The sequence below is a fragment of the Eucyclogobius newberryi genome, unplaced genomic scaffold (assembly GCF_026437365.1).
Source record: "Eucyclogobius newberryi isolate DKJ021-1_F unplaced genomic scaffold, fEucNew1.0.hap1 SCAF_7, whole genome shotgun sequence".
Taxonomy (NCBI): domain Eukaryota; kingdom Metazoa; phylum Chordata; class Actinopteri; order Gobiiformes; family Gobiidae; genus Eucyclogobius; species Eucyclogobius newberryi.
Genome location: NW_027316389.1, coordinates 12,888,166 through 12,906,782, shown reverse-complemented (window position 1 = coordinate 12,906,782; position 18,617 = coordinate 12,888,166). Strand labels below are relative to the sequence as shown.

The following is an 18,617-nucleotide window of genomic DNA, read 5'->3' as shown; positions in this document are numbered from 1 at the left end:
AGTGTAAAACTATGGACAGTGAAGTTAAAGGTGCACTATGTAACTTTTCTGATGGGGGGGGGGGGGGGGGGGGGGGTGCTTGTCTCTATGAGGATGTTATTGCTTCGGGTAAAATGTTGGCATTAAATTAATTTATTCATTGGACAGGTGACTGCACTTATTATTATTATGAGTATTATGATGCAGCACAAAACAATGAACAATGATATGAAGTGAGTGAGAGGGCGGGATGATTTTTGAGGTAATGAGTTTAAGCTAATTTATGATATATAATAAATCATTTACTGAAAAGGATTAATGAAGTCTATCTATATATCGATCTAACTACTTACTTTTCTGGGTTAAAAAAAAAAGAATAATAATGAGGAGAGCTTTTATCACACACCTTTTAGCCGACAATTCACCCGACAATTCACCAAGAATAGCGTTTCTCGACTATAGCCTTTGTAATAATGATAATAATACATGACCATTATTGTTATAATTATTATAATTATTTCATAATTATAATAATTATCATGTAAGCCTACATAGCTTTTGATGACTGTACTATACAGTCTATGGTTTCAGCTCACAGGAACAAAAATGCATAATAATAATAATAATAATCGTGAGTCATGCATGAAGGCAGCCTTTAAGTGCATTATAGTTACAGAATATTTCTGTTTAAATCAGTATATACAAGCCACAGAAATGTCTTTGTAGATGACATAATTAAGATGCCAGGCTAACCCGTGACCCAAAACATGCGCCCCTTGAGAAGCGCGTGTGATGATTTATTACCAATCTTTTGCCGCCATCTGCTGGACACGAGTGTGAATCACAAGTGTCCGTGAGCCCCGGGAGCTGAGTCTGACTCGCCTGGTTCTACACCGCCACAGCCTGGAAGAAGTGAAAACAGCGCGCTTTCACACGGACCAAAGTTAGCCCGGAATAGAACAGCACGCATGTGCCGTCAACCCGGATGTAGATATTTTTCCACGATTCCAGTCCCCATTTTAACAAGCTATGGGCAAAATGTGGAATGAAAGTAGCCACTTAGCACGATTCTGAACAAAGCCGTGTCGGACCAAACCAGTCCCGGCCGGGTTAGACCATGGAGCATAAAGGGTAAACGCGGCTGTCCGGTCCCGGGGAGCGCGCTGGTTTGCACAGCGGGGAGACGATCGCCTTAAGCATTAGGTATACAACATGTGTATCATTAACTTAAGATCTGTGTCACCAAAACAAACAGTTGTTTTGTCACTCAGAGTGTAACAGTACATCTCACAACACTCGTGTGTTTCTGCAGAACACGTGTGAATAACACAAACATGGACTTTCGCAACAAAAAGCACGAGCGCGGCAGTAACTGGACCGACCCGGAGATCGTGGAGCTGCTCCAGCTCTGGTCCGACGACACGATCCAACTGGAGCTGGAGAGCTCCCTGCGCAACCAGCGCGTGTTCGACCGCATCGCCCGCGCGCTGCAGGAGCGGGGCATCTTCCGCACCGGGGACCAGTGCCGGGAGAAGATCAAGAAGATGAGGCTGGAGTACCGGCGCATCAAGGAGAACCACAAGACACGCTCCTGGAAGTTCTTCGACGTGATTGACCGGGTGCTGACCAGCCGGCCGTCCATCACCTACTCGTCCCTGGGCGGCACCGTCGTCGCCCAGCACGTGTATCCGAACCAGGCGGGCGCAGAGGGCTTCCAAACCACCGTCCCGGCCAGCTCGTTTGGGCCCCCGTGCGCCGGGGGGTTCCTCTTCGGTCACCCGCTCAAACCAGACGCGCTGGACATCAAGTGTGAGAATGTGGACGAGAGCATCGTGAACTCCAGCCTGGCGCCTCCGGAGATGTACTACGGCTCAGGGGATGACCAGGAGACGGACGTGCAGTCGGTGACCGGGCACGAGGAGGCCACGGGGCAGGAGGAGAGACCGGTCACACCTGCCATTTCACCTCCAGGTTGTTTTTACCCCTGTGTCACAATCAGCTAGAAAGAACAATCAATTAACCGATACACCGATTAGAGAAATCAGATGAACAATAATAGATGATGACATGTTAATCAGGGGAGAGTTGTGCACTTCTATGGCCAGTAAAAGTCAGATAATAAACTGTAAATAATAATTAGATATCCCAATAATCAGATATTTTGTGTGTGTTTACATTCTCGATAGCAATATGATAAGTAATAACACCTATTGACAGTTTATTAGTGGATTTTTAAAGTACAAAATGCATTGAATTAAAAAAACAACAACACTTAAATCTTGAAAATCCATCCATCCATTTTCTACCGCTTGTTCCCTTTTGGGGTCGCGGGTGACTGGAGCCTATCCCAGTGACTTCGGGCCTTAGGCGGGGTACACCCTGGACAGTGGCCAACTTGTCGCATCTTGAAAATGTTCTATTCTATTTTACCTTTTTTTTGCATAATATTTCCAGTCAAAACGTGCACATTTGTGAAGAATCGGAAATGAATCTGATTAAATGAAATTGTATGAAATCGATTAGATGTAGCGGTTTTCATGACATTTAGATGACACTCCAGACACTCCAGAAATCAGATAATGATCAGATTTTCAATATTTGTGTGTGCGTTTGCGTCTACATGTTCGTGTGTGTGTTTAGTGACATTTGTGGCTAGTTCTGAATCAGATCCAGGGCATAATTTAGCTAGCGAAAATATTGCGATAAATAAAAACAAAGATGACATCTTTATCAGAATATTATAGTAAACCATTTCAACGTATAATGTAAATAGAAATGTCCCTGTAATAATAAAATGGCACAATGAAGCACATTAGTAGATGTATAGTATTATTAATAAAGGGTCAACTGTGCAAATGTTATACAAAAATAAGAAGTGCAAATCAAACGTACAGATGATAAATACTGAGCCCAAAAATAGTGTATATCTTTTAATTTAGTCCAAAGTAGTTCTGTTTAACTTCTTATTAAAACGTATTAAAGCTTTTGTCTGAGGAGGTCGTACACTTTATTTAACAGGTTGAACCGCGGAAGTGGGAAATTAATTGGGTGGAAAAAGTAGAACACAACAACAACAACAGCAACAGTAGAAAAGCAAATGTGACAGTGATCAAATATAAAAAATATTAGTTGAATCATAAAATCAAAATGCCACAGGATGTTACAGTTTCAGTTCATTTATCAGCAAATATATGTATAACGACCTTGTCTCTCCGCAGGTCTAAGCGACGTGAATTCATCTTGCTCGGCCACAGGCACACAGGCCGGCTCCGTGTCCCAAGAACGCCACTTCACCGAAGCGCCTTATTACACCTTATCCAACGCCAGGCCTAAGAAGCGCAAGGGGGCGGCCAAAGCCAAACACGGCAAAGCCAGCTCCGCCGCCACCTACACGGGCCTGGACAGAGCCCTGGTCAACTTCCTCAAGTGGCAGCAGGTGACGGAGGAGCGCCTGTTGTCGTTGGAGGAGGCGCGGCTGGAGCGGGAGCTGCAGGCGGAGGAGAGGCGGGGCCAGCGGGAGGAGCAGAGGGCGGAGCAGGAGAGGCTGCACGAGCTCCGCCTCTTCGGCATGCTCACGGCGACGCTGGGGGCGGGGCGCGGGGCACCTTCGGCCGCCGCCCCGGGTACGTCCGCCTCTCACCTCGGTGCGGAGGCAGAGACTCGCGCGCCCGTCCGGTCCAAGAGTTCGGCGGGCGGAGAACGTAGCGCTTATCTGTCCAATAGAGGGAACAGTATCAGACGGCACCAGGGGATTCTGCAAGAAGGATTTCTACAGTACGGAATGGACCGATACGACCAGACCGATAACCCCGACGTACGTGCCCCTACCCCCCACACACTACTGCCATGTGATATAATAAGTTTACACGTGCAGAACATTTCATCATTGTCAATCTTTTCGTCTTAGGGAATGATAAACCTCGGCACGAGTGAGAACAAACTGTGTTACGATGTCCTGCTCAAGCGCGTAAGAGAAATACTATGCTGTTCAAACTCAATACGGCTAATAAATAATGAACCCGCGAATATGAGTGAATCGCGAAACTTAAGTGAATGTGATCTTCTGATTTGCAGCTGAGCAGGCCTGACATGCTGCTTGTTACCTCCACGTTACTGCAGTACGGAGACTGGACCGGACACAGATTGTGAGGTTTTATTGCCTCATCCGTGCTCACTTTTTTACAATAAGGTTTAAATGACTAATTCACTTCCCTGCGCTGTCGTTTTTTTGTGTCTTTTAGCCTGAGGGAGGAAGTGGCGAGGTTCTTGACTGACTATTGCTGTTCTCCACGCCCACTGAAGGCTGATAATGTGAGTATAATAGAGTTTAACTGTTTATACTACAGTTTTCTACATGTACTTGTTAATATTTATGCAAAGTGTGAATGTGTACTACCTGTGGAGCGATAGTTCTGCCCCAATATGAGTTATTTGCTGATGTGGGAAAGCATGAGGCAGGTGGACAACTAGGCATAAGACATATAGTAATAATGTGAATCATTTGCATTGATTACATGAAAATATTAATGTATACTAGGCTATTACAGTATGACTCAAAGCTGGAGTACCTCATTTTCACGTATTTAAATCAATCTAACTACTTTCTAGATCCCTCCAGCCCTTTGGCACATTGTTAATATGCAAATACGTTCATTTTTGGGCACGTGCACGGCTTTAAAACTGCTTATTTTTATTTTTTCTCTCTCTCTCTCTCTCTCTTCAGTCTGCGATGTGAACCTGAGTCACGGCTCTTACTGCCTGGTTTATGAAAGATACGAATATGTAATGATTTCCACCAAATTAGCACGCAGAGGTCTGATTTAGTCACAAAGTGTGGCTTTTACAATGTATTCTCTGCGGAAAACAAACGCATTAGCTCGTTTACAGGTACAAAGTCAGGTACCTGGGCTCTAATTCCCCCAAATTACAGGTTTCCCCCAAAAATATAAATTTTTCACTGTAATTATGGCGCTGACTGTTGTAACTACCGTATTTTCCGGACTATAAGTGGCACTGGAGTATAAATCGCACCAGCCAAAAAATGCATAATAGAGAAGAAAAAAACATATATATAAGTCGCACTAGAGAATGAAATGCAGTTGCAAGTGTGAAAATAACAAATAATATCACATATAAGTCGCTCCGGAGTATAAGTATAACTAGATAATTTGCAATGGCTGAAGCCATAGCAAGAGTGTCTGCGTCTCTCTCTCTCTCTCTCTCTCTCTCTCACTCTCTCTCTCACTCTCACTCTCACTCTCACTCTCACTCTCACTCTCACTCTCTCACACACTCTCTCACACACTCACTCCCACTCCCACTCTCACTCAACTGGCTCCGTCACTAAAGAATAAAGCCTAAATAATTACGCAGACACTCATAATGCCCCATTTATTTCACTGGGGGAAAAAGTACTAATACTTTTGAAAACCCTGCATAAAGTACAAGTTGTTCAAATGTCAAAAGTAATAGCACACGTACTACTGTGAAAGCGATCGTAATGAGGTATAACATGTTGAAATCGGTTGAAGCGTTAAGGAGTTGAAACGGTCTAAATGGAAAATCATGGCGAATACTCAATAATACAAGAACATAATAGAACAAACAAATATAAGTATAAGTCGCACCCTGGCCAAAACTATTTCTAACATGGCTCTGTGTGTTTGTTTGTTTTGGGCGCAGGTGGTGGTGATGAACGGCTGCGGCTCCCTCTTCTCGTGTGTCGCCACGGTGATCTGTGACCCTAAAGGTAAGGACTGCACCGCACGGACTCGCACGTATCCGCAGCACCTCAGAAACAGTAACGTCGCCTCGCGCGCTTTCGACCGCAGACGCCATCCTCATCCCGACTCCCTTCTACGGCGTCATCACGGAGGACCTGCAGCTCTACGCCGACGTGAAACTCTTCCACGTGCCTTTGGACTGCGAGGTACCGATACAAGTCTGCTTTATTGTGTTCAAACTCAGACAGGATTTCATCTTTTTGTGTCTTTTTGAAAGGAAAACGAAAGCGGCTGTCGACCGTTCCATCTCACCGTCGACAAGTTGGAAGAGGGGCTGAAGAGAGCGAAACAAGAGGTAACTTTGCTCAAATGCGCCACCGTTTTTAGCGTCACTCATAGCTATTTGACTTTTCCAACCTCTATTAACGGTCTTTAATTAAACTCCATTGACATTTTGCAGGGAGTTACAATCCGCGGTGTCATACTGATGAATCCACACAATCCCCTGGCTGAGATCTACACCCAGACGGAGATAATTGCCTTCTTAGAGTTCGCTAAAAGGTACACCGAACTCCGTATCCAGCGTCCGTACGAGGCAGTAGAGGCCTTTCAACCCGTTCCGTGGCGCGACATGAATCCCGTTTGGAAACTCTTTATCTTACAGTTTAGTGCTCTGACCTGTGCGCGGAATAGCAAGTGGCGCTGATGGAGTTTTATGGCCTCCCCGCTCTATTATCGTTAAGTGCGCCCATGTGCCAAGAAGTGTCCTGCACCAGCCATTGTTTACCAAATGATGTTCCTCTTGTGAGAGCCGGGAGGGCGCTGAACTGTTGTAACCGTAAACCACGCCGCTTTTATACAGACAGCGAGCGCAGAGGGATCCATTCTGGACTTCCCCTGAATTTCCATCAAATCTGCTGTATATTTGTGTCTTTATAGCGGTTTTATTTTCCCGATCAAGCCTGTGGTTTTATGTCTATTCTTTTTTGCGATGTTCCTCTAGAAATGAGCTCCATGTCATTGTGGATGAGGTTTATATGCTGACGGTCTTTGACGAGTCTGCAGTGTTTTCAAGTGTCCTTAATCTGGAAAGGTGAAGTGTGATTTTTTTTTTACATTTACTCGGCGTTGCAATACACAGTCACTTAAGTTTATTTCTTTTTACAGTTTGCCTGATCCTGAAAGGACCCATGTGATGTGGGGCATGAGTAAGGTACGTCCACAAGTCCACAAGCCTTAACATGCAGCCACTTTACAGTAATAGTACATGAGTTACTGCGTTAGTTCACTGGGACTCATAGGAGTGGGTGATTTTGACACAAATTAAAATCTAGGTTGTTGTTTTTTTGGAGTACCTCGATAATATTCAGATGATGCAAAATGCGTAAAAAATATGTCTTTTAACGTGTTTGTTGAGCTTTAATTATCGGATAAATGTGTGTTGACTGTAATGGTAATCACTAAAGTGCTGAGATAAAGTTTACAACAGCTTGTTTCCATTTTTATTGTCCGTCTGCTCTTTTTGTGGCATTTTTCACTACAAACGATGCACTCGACGTTCCAAATCTGCCGACCTTCAACACAACATTCACGACAATCGCTACATTTTGACATATTTCCCGCCTCTACTCATATAGTTAACTGTTTTGAGGTCATTGTTATACTGCACCAGCTCAAAAAGAACCACATTACAGAAACGTGCCAAAGCTACGGCCTTAAACTATCAAAAAACAAAACAATAATTCAACTTTTTAAAATGATTTTTCAGTATTATTATTCTTTATTTCAATTGTGTTTTATTTACGCTAACATGAATGACCATCACAATTGAAAAGGAGCAGAGAGAAGGGAAAAAAATCGCAGAAATATCTGCCCTTTTCTTGAACTTTCACACAACAACAAAAAATATCGCGTTACGTTATTCGGGATTCCGGTTCTCACGCGTTTCCTCGTGGTCTCTGCAGGACTTTGCCATGGCGGGGATCCGCATCGGCACGCTGTACTCGGAGAACAGGGGGCTGGTTGAAGCTTTGGCCCAGCTCGGCTCCTTCCATGGGATCCCTGGACCCACTCAGCACCAGGTCGCACAGCTGCTGCGGGACCGAGGTCAGTACCAGGCTTATATTAGCATAGTGGTACCTTACTGCTGCTTTTTTTTACACTTAAGGCCACAGTTATTTTATTACTTGGTTTACGGATCCGCCGCACTTAGATTATTGATTTCTACAATATAAATAAAATAAATTAATATATATTTTTTTTTATAAAGTACCGCTGACAAGGCAAAATAGCATTAAATGAAATATAAAAAGTGGTATTAAGTCAAAAGATAAGAGCGCGTGAAGCAATTTTTCATCAAAATCCTGCTGGCGTTTCCTTGTCTGCTAGGCCCAACGCTAACTCCTTTTATATACAAATACACATTCTAAACCCGTTTAACACATTTTCTCCAGCGCGTTTTGCCGTGACTAAGGGTGCACACTTAGAAGCGTCAGTTCTACCGATGCAAAACACGCTAAATCTACTGTTACACGCTCCTGCGCGTCACGTCTCCCCCCCCCTCTTCCCGTGGTGCCTTTTGGGAACCCCAGAAAAAAAAAATCATTTGAAATTGAAATTATATTTATATTTCGCCTGCCTGTTCAATATATTTCATTCAAAAATCTGTAAACCAAGTAATAAAATAACTGCGGCCTAACTTTCTTCTCTCCTAGAATGGATCGACACTGAATTTCTACCTGAAAACAGAAGCAGGCTGAAGAGCGCTCACAGTTTCTTGACGTACGAGCTGCAGAGTTTAGGGATCCCCTTCTTGGACTGGCCAGCGGCTCTGTTTGTTTGGGCCGATCTCCGGAAGGTGAATTACAATTACTATTAACGTATCAGAACTTAGCCGTGGTGGAACGTAATGGTATGCAAGGGTAAAAGTACCGTTCTGAAGTAAATGTTTTATTTGTCTGTGCTTAAGTCGTTTTTATAGTGGATAATAAGAGCTACATGATGAATTGCAGTTGAAGCGAAATTTAAATGCGAATGAATTAGCAAAGCGCGAACGCTGCAATGTTTGAAGTAGCATCATTTCCTCTACAAACAACAAAATATCCAGTCTTGTTCTGTATGAAAACTGCAATCCCTGTAGTTTAGAGCTGTACAAACGTCTTCTGAAATCCAGAGTTTGTCAGTTTAAATGTCAAGTCTTTTTTTTAACAGAACTAAACTGTAAAAAAGTTCTTTTCTTTATGTTTTGAGACCACTTTAAATGGCTCAGGTGTTATTTTTAGCACATTCATAGTGTTAGTTAATTCCTTTTTGAGCAAACAGAAATAATGAAAGAATAATAAACGGCTAGAAACATTTGAAAATCAATGCAGTTGTTTCTATAGTTGTTTTTTTTTTTAATCAAATGATTTTGACATAATTCAATACTTCTTCATTGTTATTGTTTCTATTTCTCTAATTATTATATTCTAAGATCAAACATAAAACACAGAACAATACAAGACACAACCAGAGAGCGAAACAAAATCACGGCACATTTAAATTGAAATAAAAGTCCCACTTGGTCCAGAGTCGGTCAAATTTGCCATGTCTTTGTGATGGCTTTTTTCCTGCTGCCAAAAGTATGTTTTAAAGGTATCCACTTATTGTGTCCATGGCAGGAGTTTTGAGACCCAAGTACATCAAGTGGGATGGCAATTTAGTCTGTAGCATATTTTTTATTTCAGTCCAATATCTTTGAGCAACAGTTTCTAGCATTTCCTTGTGAATAATAGACACTTCGACACGGCGTTTAAATGGTAATCGCTTCGTTTTCTCCGAATAATGAGGCGCGTGTGTGTGTGTGTGTGTGTGTGTGGGTTGTGTGTTGTGTGTTGTGTGTGTGTGTAATCGTTGCAGTACCTGAGGGAGTTCACGTTCGAGGACGAGCTGTCTCTGTGGAGGTGCTTCCTCAGACACAAAGTGGTGCTGAGCTGCGGCCAGGCCTTCTCCTGCTCCACCCCGGGATGGTTCCGCATTGTGTTTGCAGAGCAACAGCACCACCTACAGCTGGGTCAGTGTTTAACAAGCGTTTATTTTTCTTTTCGTCTCGTCTTATCAACATTTCCGTGCAATTATGCCCCATTATCCAATTTTAGAATGCAATTACTCATTTTGTCTCGCTTTTCTTTTGAAACCACTTACAGATATGATAATAGTCCCTCGTTTGCTTCGCTTTTCAGGCCTGCGGCGATTTAAAGACGCTCTGAAGGAAATCGAAGAGACGCACGCCTGCCCCAGCTCGAGCAGCATCAAAAGGCCCATTGAGAGCAAATCGGCGAAAGAGGACAACAGCGATTCCAACAATTCTGCGTTTGTCGATTCTCCCCGGAGCAAGTCGCCCGACGCGCTGAAGGAGAATGGCACCACTTTGGCCATGGACGAGCTGGACAGTCTGATTGGTACGCTGCGCCATCAAATGAGGTCCTCTGATTGGCTGCAGAAAAACACTCCCGAACTTGAGGCTGGGGAGGACCCGGCGATACTTGATGGATTTAAGGCGCTGCTGCAAAGAGCCAGGAAGTAAGAGAAGAGGAGGAAGAGGATGATTTTGAAGTCTGTGGTTGTTTACTGGGAAAAGAAAGGACTCGAGCACTTTGACACGAGGTCGGTTCTGCTTGCGTGGTGGAGTGAAGAGGTGGCTTATAACCAAAGGCAGAAAAAGAATGAGAGATAATGTGACTCAAGTAGATGATAATAATGATAAGGCAAGACATGCTGCTTTTTAAGTTGGATTTTTAAAATGTGATCTGGCAGATGACCTCTGTATTTTACTTTTTTACAGAGAATGTTTTCCGTTTATGTCACAATTAGGGCTTCACAATAAAAGACAACGTAACATTTAATACTGTTTTTGCAGATAATTGAATATTTTTGCACTTTTAATTGAACAGCAGTATTGGACAATCCCAAAAAAGTTTAATCACAAAAACATAGACGTTTTTTCTTTATCTATTTGGTTACAGCTCAAGTCAATGCGTTATGACAGCTCCAACTGGTATGTTATTGCATTATTATTATATTTGTTTAGCATGTGCCTAATGCTTTTACAAATACTGATAATAAATGTGTTTTATATTGTGCTAGAAGTGCTAACACATTACCAAACGGAAAAAAACTTGACCAAAACAATGTTATTTTTTGTTTTTCATGCCTTGTGCCATCCTGCACGTTATGGATTCAAAATGGAGGAAAAAAATAATCTGTTTTGTTCATGAAATCTTTAAATATACTGTAATTTATAAGGGAAGCCCGTGTGGTGTTGTGTACAAAGGTTAGGAGTGCACGTTAAGGCCGTGGTACGTTTCAGAACAGTGGGCTGGTTCCATTACTCAAAGGGAAAGTGAAGGTGGTGGTATTTTTATATGACGTGGGGAAATCTAAGTCAGCCACAGCCACAGCCGGTGTTCCCCCGGAAACCAGCACTGCTACTTCTTCTTTCATTTGTTGGTATTGGTTCTTTGTTGTGAATCTTCAGCTCCTGCTCAGGCCTGCTAAAACCAAACCCCAATCTAAAGAACAGAGTAATTTATGGCCATCCAGGACACGTGAGGACATAATCTACAAATGCTTACACAAACCATCATATTTAAGTGGGCTCTAGAGTAGGGCTGCAAGATACATCGCAATGGAAACCTCAAAAGCAAAGAACATTCATCATCAAACAAAATGAATCCTGTTTTATTTTGCGTAAGTGCTGAGCATTTTAGATCTGAGCAAACGCATTCTTAAACACATGTTTGTTTATTAGTTAATCGTTAATTACAGTGCCAAGTCTTTTTTTAAATTCTGCTGGACACGTTTAAACATTGAATGGAATCCTACAAATCGTAAATCTAATCATAATTGCCAGACGAATCGCAATTAAGTTTGAATATAGGCCTGTAAATATAATTAAACATCTTTGTGAGTTCGTCTTGATGACAGTACATAAATAACTAGTTTAACCGCAACAAATCTTAATTTTTCTAATCGTTTGAAATAAAAATGCCAAGAGTTGTTATAAATGTGGAAGCCATTAGAGCTGGCTCTTCACTGGGAGCCAATCTCAAGAGTTTTTTAACATGTTTTTTTCAAGCATTATAACTGTATTACCAACTTTTCTGCCCAGTGTAATACACAGAGTCTGCACAGAGTTACTTTCAGAGAGCTTAAATAATTGACATTTAAGTATCCCATGTTTACTCTCTTTTTTAATCCTGGATTGTCATTTAGTCTGGGCTGAACATAAATTAATTAAACACAGATTTAACCCCTGAAACAACCTGGTTTAGACCTGGTTTACTCCACGTTAATTAAGCCCTGATTCAGTCCCAGTCTAGACCTGGTTTGGACCTGATTTGACCCTTACTTATTAATCCTTTTCCTTCTACAGGGCCTGTAAGTCTCCTCACTGGTCTTTGTTGTGATCATCAAAGCCTCACTGTTCTGTTCCTTCCAGTTGGTTTTGATGCCACTGTTTGCTTTCGCTTCCCTTACAGTGCGTGGGCTTCAGTGGAGACCTCCTCAGGAAACTTCACTGACAGCCAGGGGAAGTTCCACTGGTACAATATGGGTGGAGTCTACACGAGGAGCAGATGAGCGCTTGCCTCGTCTTCCTGAGAACAGAGAGACAAGTTTGCACGGCAGAGTCATTGTAATTATAGCTGTCTTGGATTTTTCATTTATTTTTTACCTTTTTGAAGAGGCAAGTTATTGTTATTCCAGGCGATTTCCCCCAGTATTTTTCATTTTCTTTCTGTTTACAATTTAAGTCTAGCATGAAGTTGTTGGAGCTTAATGATTCCATCAGTCGCTTCCGATTCGCTCAGTCGTGTGTGGGGCTGGCGGGCTGCCTGTGCGTTTGCTATGCCATTTGGACGCCGTTCTGGCTGGAGGACCAGGGACTGTGGACACTGTGGAACACCACCAAAACTGACCTGACAAATAGCAGAGATGGCAGAGTCTTCAACGGTAAGCACGCCGCACTCTCTCACCTCCTGTCAAGTCCAGTTTGTTTCTGTCAGGGACACTCTGACAGCCCTGGCAGGCAGCAGAACGTGAAGCATAACATGTTGGAGGGGCAAAGAGCAGTATTTAGTCATGCACAGGCCATCTGTTTGCGAGGTACGGCGAGGTGGATGAAGGCTCAGAGGAGATCAGCTTTTAGGCAGACTTTTTTGCACACCTCTGGCTCTGGTGGGGAATGCTGATCAGATTCAGGAGCAATGGTGAGTTGCAAAAGAGCTTTTCAGCAAGTTTTGGCTTGTTTCGGGTGCATTCTTTGTGTAGAAGGCTCGAGTAAAGGCAGGAAACGGTGTCAGGAATGTCTCTGTTTTTGTAGTTGAACTTTTAGCTTGGCTCTTATGTAAAGTAAAAGTCTTCTGTGGATTTCATTTTTATGCCATGTTTCATTTGAGGTGCTACAGTTAACATCCCACACAGCAATGACACACAACTTAGCTCAGTGACAAACAGACAGAACAAGTTATAGAATTATATATATATTTTTTTTAATGTAGAAGAATAAAACAATTACAATGCAGTCTGGTCATGTCTTAAAAAGTTCACAATTTATCAAACTTACATATTTGTAAAGCAAATCATTCTCCCACTTTATATTCAGTATATTATAATTACATTTTCAAAGGATATTTTCAGGATATTTACACAAGGATAACTATTAAAAGCTTTTACAATGCCTGCAAACATTGTTACTGTTCTCCAAATGCTTCACATGCTTTATAGTCCTAGTTGTAAAGTAAATATGACTTTAAACTGGTTCTGGCTCTTGACAAGGATTATGTATTGTCCTATTGCAAATAAATAAAATGTTGTTCAAACTCTCAACAAATTAGACTTTAATTCATAATGATTAAAATGTGAATTAAAGATCATTCATGCTGAATAAACAGATGGTCAATTGTAAACATTTCTAGCCTTCTGTATTTATGTATGCTTTACATGAATACATGAAGTAATGCAAATACCTTTCCTGTGTGTGAAAGCTTTTCTCTGTGATCCGTGGGCACAACCCAGAAGATTGTGACATGGGTTTTGAATTTTAAAGGATTTTTATAGTGTTAAATGCAGGCTCAACAAATGATTATTATGTTTCTGTATGTGACCATAGAAGAAGTGTATTTTAAAGATGCTCTTGTTCACTTTTCCATATCTAATGTTTGCTTTAGGTTTGGTTTTTGTACCAATATAAATAACTATTGCCTTGGGTGTGTTGCAGCTTTGGAGGCAGAGAGGGTCTTTGCAGTGCTGTCCTTCTTGATGGCTGTGAGCACTGGGGCCCTGTGCCTGGTGTTCGCCCTCTGCTGGACATCAGAGACGGTGCGCTCTTACGCCAATACTCGCTCCCTGTTGATGGCAGGCCAGGCTCTGTATCCCACCACACTGCTGCTGCTCAGCATGATATCCACAGGTCTGTGCAACGCTTTCCCTTCAGACCGGAGATGTGTGGGAATGGGACGGAAATATGCATACATTCTATACAAGGCACAAAAAAATGCAACTACAAAATGCATGACTACATTACATACTTTACTTATAATGTATAGAATGACACAATCTAGGTGAAAATAATCCTGTTTACTGTATAATTTGATTAGTTGGGGCATGCTCATACATTATTATATTTTTCAAAATTGGATTTAATTGTGTTGATGTTTTGCAATCATGTTTCTGGGTAAGTTAAAACAAAAAAAAAAGAATTGTCAGAAGTGATGTGAATGACAATTATAAAGTATATGCTAATAACTAAGAAAAAACTCAAGCAAGATGCAAGAAAACTATATACAGTATTTTCCGGACTCACGTGACGTCACACGGCCGCCCCCCACGCTCCCCCCACGCTCCCCCCAGGCTCCCCCAGGCTATTGGCCGTCATCAGTGCGTGTCCCCCTATACAAGCCCATTCTAAACCGCAGTCTGTCTGCTTCGATTTACGACGAAACACGGTTAAAAAAGGCCCAAACGTAACACGGGACGGACAAGGGGCGGCAACGTATGACAAGGGGGCGGCAACGTATGACAAGGGGGCGGCAACGTATGCGTATCACGTGGTTTTGTGATGTCGGTGAGTGCTCTCTATAAGTCGCTATATGTTTTATAGTTTTGGCCAGGGTGCAACTTATACTTATATTTATACTTATATACTTATATTCCAACTCATATGTGATATTATTTGTTATTTTCACACTTACAACCGCATTTCATACTCCAGTGAAACTTATATCTGTTTTATTCTTCTCTATTATGCTTTTTTTTTTTTGCTGGTGTGACTTATGCTCTGGTGCGACTTATAGTCCGGTATACGTGTTGTGTGTATATATACCGGTATTCGTAGGGAAAAGACACGATATTTCATACGCATTTTGAAACCACAATGATAATAAGACTGTAAAACATGATAGTGGTTTCTTTATGTATATATACTGTATATATATGGTCTTAGGAACATTCTTAATAGGTCTTGTTTTGTCCAGTTTATGTGAATTACTTGTATAAAATCAGTTCTTGTGCCAATGTGTATCTAGTTTTGATGCTAGTTTTAGTATTGGTCAGTATCTGAGTAATATCAATGTTTTTGGTCTCCCTTATCCCGAAGTTTAATCTCTATAATATGAACCTTTGTGCTTTCTTTCAGGCTTCTTCTTCCTCTTCAGCTGGTCTTTGTTCACCTTCCACCATCGAAAGGAGATCCACAAGGACCTCTCTATCTTGGGATCGTCATACTGGATCGGGGCATTGGGCTGGTTTCTTCTCATGGTGGTGGAGACGATTGTGTTTTTGGCTGAACAGTTCGTAGTACCAGACATTATTCCCGATCTGGAGAAGATGGTGGAGGAGTGGCGTTGGCCGTCTCGGCCCGACTCCAACCAGCGCTCTTTCAGTGACAGTTATTGCCCTCGCGCTAAGAGCCACCTCATCCCGAAGAGATATATGTCAGATCCCTGAATGGACTCAAGGAAATGGACTCCGTGCTGATAAATGTGAAATTCCAGAGGGGAGAAGCCTACTCCACAGGAAAGCAGGCATTTCTTATCTCTGTGGGGAGCTGACTGAATGTTGGTCAAATGGGTTCAGGCGAGAGTATAAAGAGGTTCTGACAGAGACTGGGTTTGTGTGTCTGACAGCTGAGGCCTTCTATAAACACTAAGGAGTTTCAATACACGTCATAATGGAGCATTTGGGCTTCATCGCTGGTCATTGCAGAGGTCAAGGATCATCAGGCATTTGTCAGTCTGCTGATTTGTGAAACGGGTTCGATTGTAACATGTGGTGCTGTCGGGAGCGTTGCCTCACATGGCTGGTGCTAAAGAAACTCTCTGTTTAGTTTAACACCATCTGTGAGCTTTTCTATTTGTCAGAAGCAAAAAAAAGTATGATCACTTTTCCCTTACACTAAAACACTTTTCATGCATTTGACACAAACCGACATTGAACTGCTCATTCTACTAAGACGTACCTGTATTATTAAGTGTGTGAATTAACTCCTTTCACCGTCAAAGTGTTACACCAAAGAACTGTAACTTTTATTCTTTTAATAAAAGATGAGACTCTGTGCCTGATTGTTCATGACACAAAACCATCTGCCAAACGAGGAGGTGTTTTCTTGTTTGCGGTTGGCTGACTTTGATGGACACTGCCATCTTTGATCGCTTGACTCATCTGTCAGTGATAAGAAATCCCTCCCTTATGCTTTTCATCAGTCTTCCGTAAAACATTTGGACCTAAACCACTCTCAGACTTCCACATTCTGTTCACTCTTCCTGTGCTTATTCCCAGGAGGATAGGATGTGCCACCACGCCAGTCCTCTTGCGTTGAAGTTCCCAAAGTGCTGCAGAATGGAGTGGCGGTGGGCCTGTTAATTGGGCGTTAATCAGGTGTTGCTCTAATTAAAAGGCAGTTCTGCCCTGCTGGATCCTGCTAATGAGTTTGTTATCAATTCCTTAGAGGACTTTTGTCTATTTTTTTCCATTTACCAACAGGGTGTTAATGGCTGTGTAAATGAAGGTAATGTCCTTCAAAGTCGTCCTGCGGTGGCTTCAGTAAAGAGCGTTTCTGTGTAAGCTCCAGGCACACTCGGTTCACAGTGCGCTGACCTGTTCTCCTCCTGGGCCTGGCTGTTTGATGTTATTTTAAACCTACATTGTCCTTATACCCAAATCTAACTTTTACTAGTTTATTGAGCAGTGGAGTTGCACACAGTTAAATGTTTTTTCTTTTTGTTTTTTACACTTGACACTTTCGTTCTTTAGTTACCATATCAAACAGATATACTATCAATGGGTATTGTATAACTCGCACCCATTGCAGGGCTCAAGTGAAACCAAAAACTCCCTTTATCAGGAGGTCTGGTCTACACTGAGTAGGATATAAAACCTGAGTTCCAGACTTGATTTGCAGAATGAGACTCTTGGATGAGAGTCAAAACGTTTTGTTTTTCTATAAACAGAGTCCAGATGATACAACTGAAAGCATGTGTCATTTTATTGCCCTTTTTCCTATTATCAAGACTTTTGGCTGGCAGTTAGTCCCACTGCTGACATAGTATAAAAAAAACAATCATCCACAAGCTCTAAAAGTGATGGACCAAAAGCCCATGAGGTGGCACTAATGCAACATCTTAGATGAGCACAATCTTGAATAATTTTGATAATTTTCTAAATGACTTGTTTATAAAAATAAAATGTATAAATGAGTTTGATCCAGAGAAAATGTCAATGAGAATTAAAAGTATATTATTGTGGCTTATTAGAGGCTAAATGTAATCTCCCTGAGATTGTTATTGTTGCAGGTCTACAAATCAGCTCTGAGCGAGATGGACATGGCATCAGCTGCACTTTAAACTTTAACAGTGTTTTGTTTCTTTATGACAAAATGGCTTGTAATAAAGTATCATATTACTCAGCAACCCGGAAGTAAGAGCTGAACGCACTGCTGCGCTTAGACGGTCCACCCCAGTTTCACTTTGGCATCCGAAAACTCTGTTCTAAAGCTGGAAATATTTACATGATGTAGATGATAACGATGTGCCAAAGAAAGCTACGAGTTAGACAGATCCAAATACATACTTCCTCCTTTCACTAATCAGCTTTAATATTCTTATTTTGAACATTGTAATGTGTGTATTACATGTATCCCATTTTAATCAGGACCACAGGAACATGCAGCAGATGCTGCAGGGCATTTGGGATTCTGAGACAAAATAAACACATGATTGGCTTTGTAAATACCACTCTAATAAGTCTAGGCATCGATTTCATATTTGCTGTGTTGTTACTGGAATGTACCTTAAAGAAAGCAACAAGAAAGGAATGATCCTTTTTGCCTTTACAGCAACTCACTTTGTTGAACTTCTGATTCGAACTCGGAGCCAGGTTCAAGAATGCCTTTAGAGAAAGCCAGGTCCAATCGATGTGGAGATGGAAAGATGAAGATAGTTCAGCCACAGAAGAAAAGATGACACATAAATGGACTAAAGATGCTCTGCTAAGATAGACTGGGATGCTGTGAAGGGCATTGGCCATAGAGACATCAATCATTAGAAGAAGATGCAACAGTCTTAGAAGATTGAGGAATTTCTGTTACTCAGAATGAAATAGAGCAACCTGGATCAAAGTAACACGTTCAGAAGAAAAAATACAAGAATGTTCAGTTGAATTAATCAATTAATAGCTTTGAGAATAAAACGCCGGGACTGCTATTTACACATAGTGTGGGCAACCGTGCAATCAGATTAGTTTATTTCCATCACGCACGCAAAACAGAGGTGCTCATTGGTCAAACGCTATTTAGAACAAAATCAAACTTCTCTTACCTCAGATTAACAGCGTTTTGTGCTTCACTCATTGAGTCGTCCCTGTGATAGTTTTTCTTTTGTC

The 18,617-nt window shown here is 41.8% G+C and overlaps 2 protein-coding genes across 2 annotated transcripts; both read left to right on the top strand.

Moving 5' to 3' along the window:
* The first annotated feature begins 867 nt into the window (after positions 1-867).
* On the top strand, positions 868-10,557 carry accs (1-aminocyclopropane-1-carboxylate synthase homolog (Arabidopsis)(non-functional)). Its single transcript, XM_072435172.1, has 16 exons — positions 868-1,182; positions 1,292-1,950; positions 3,198-3,793; positions 3,887-3,946; positions 4,054-4,124; positions 4,221-4,290; positions 5,662-5,728; positions 5,811-5,908; positions 5,980-6,057; positions 6,163-6,263; positions 6,706-6,795; positions 6,870-6,915; positions 7,667-7,808; positions 8,417-8,559; positions 9,600-9,753; positions 9,923-10,557. Exons 2-16 carry the CDS (start codon positions 1,314-1,316, stop codon positions 10,264-10,266), a joined length of 2,697 nt encoding a protein of 898 aa, XP_072291273.1. The 5' UTR covers positions 868-1,182; positions 1,292-1,313; the 3' UTR covers positions 10,267-10,557.
* Positions 10,149-15,900, top strand: LOC140348990 (uncharacterized). Its single transcript, XM_072435173.1, has 4 exons — positions 10,149-10,262; positions 12,494-12,692; positions 13,960-14,151; positions 15,376-15,900. The coding sequence occupies exons 2-4, from the start codon at positions 12,500-12,502 to the stop codon at positions 15,684-15,686; spliced, it is 696 nt and encodes a 231-aa protein (XP_072291274.1). The 5' UTR covers positions 10,149-10,262; positions 12,494-12,499; the 3' UTR covers positions 15,687-15,900.
* The last annotated feature ends 2,717 nt before the right edge of the window (positions 15,901-18,617 follow it).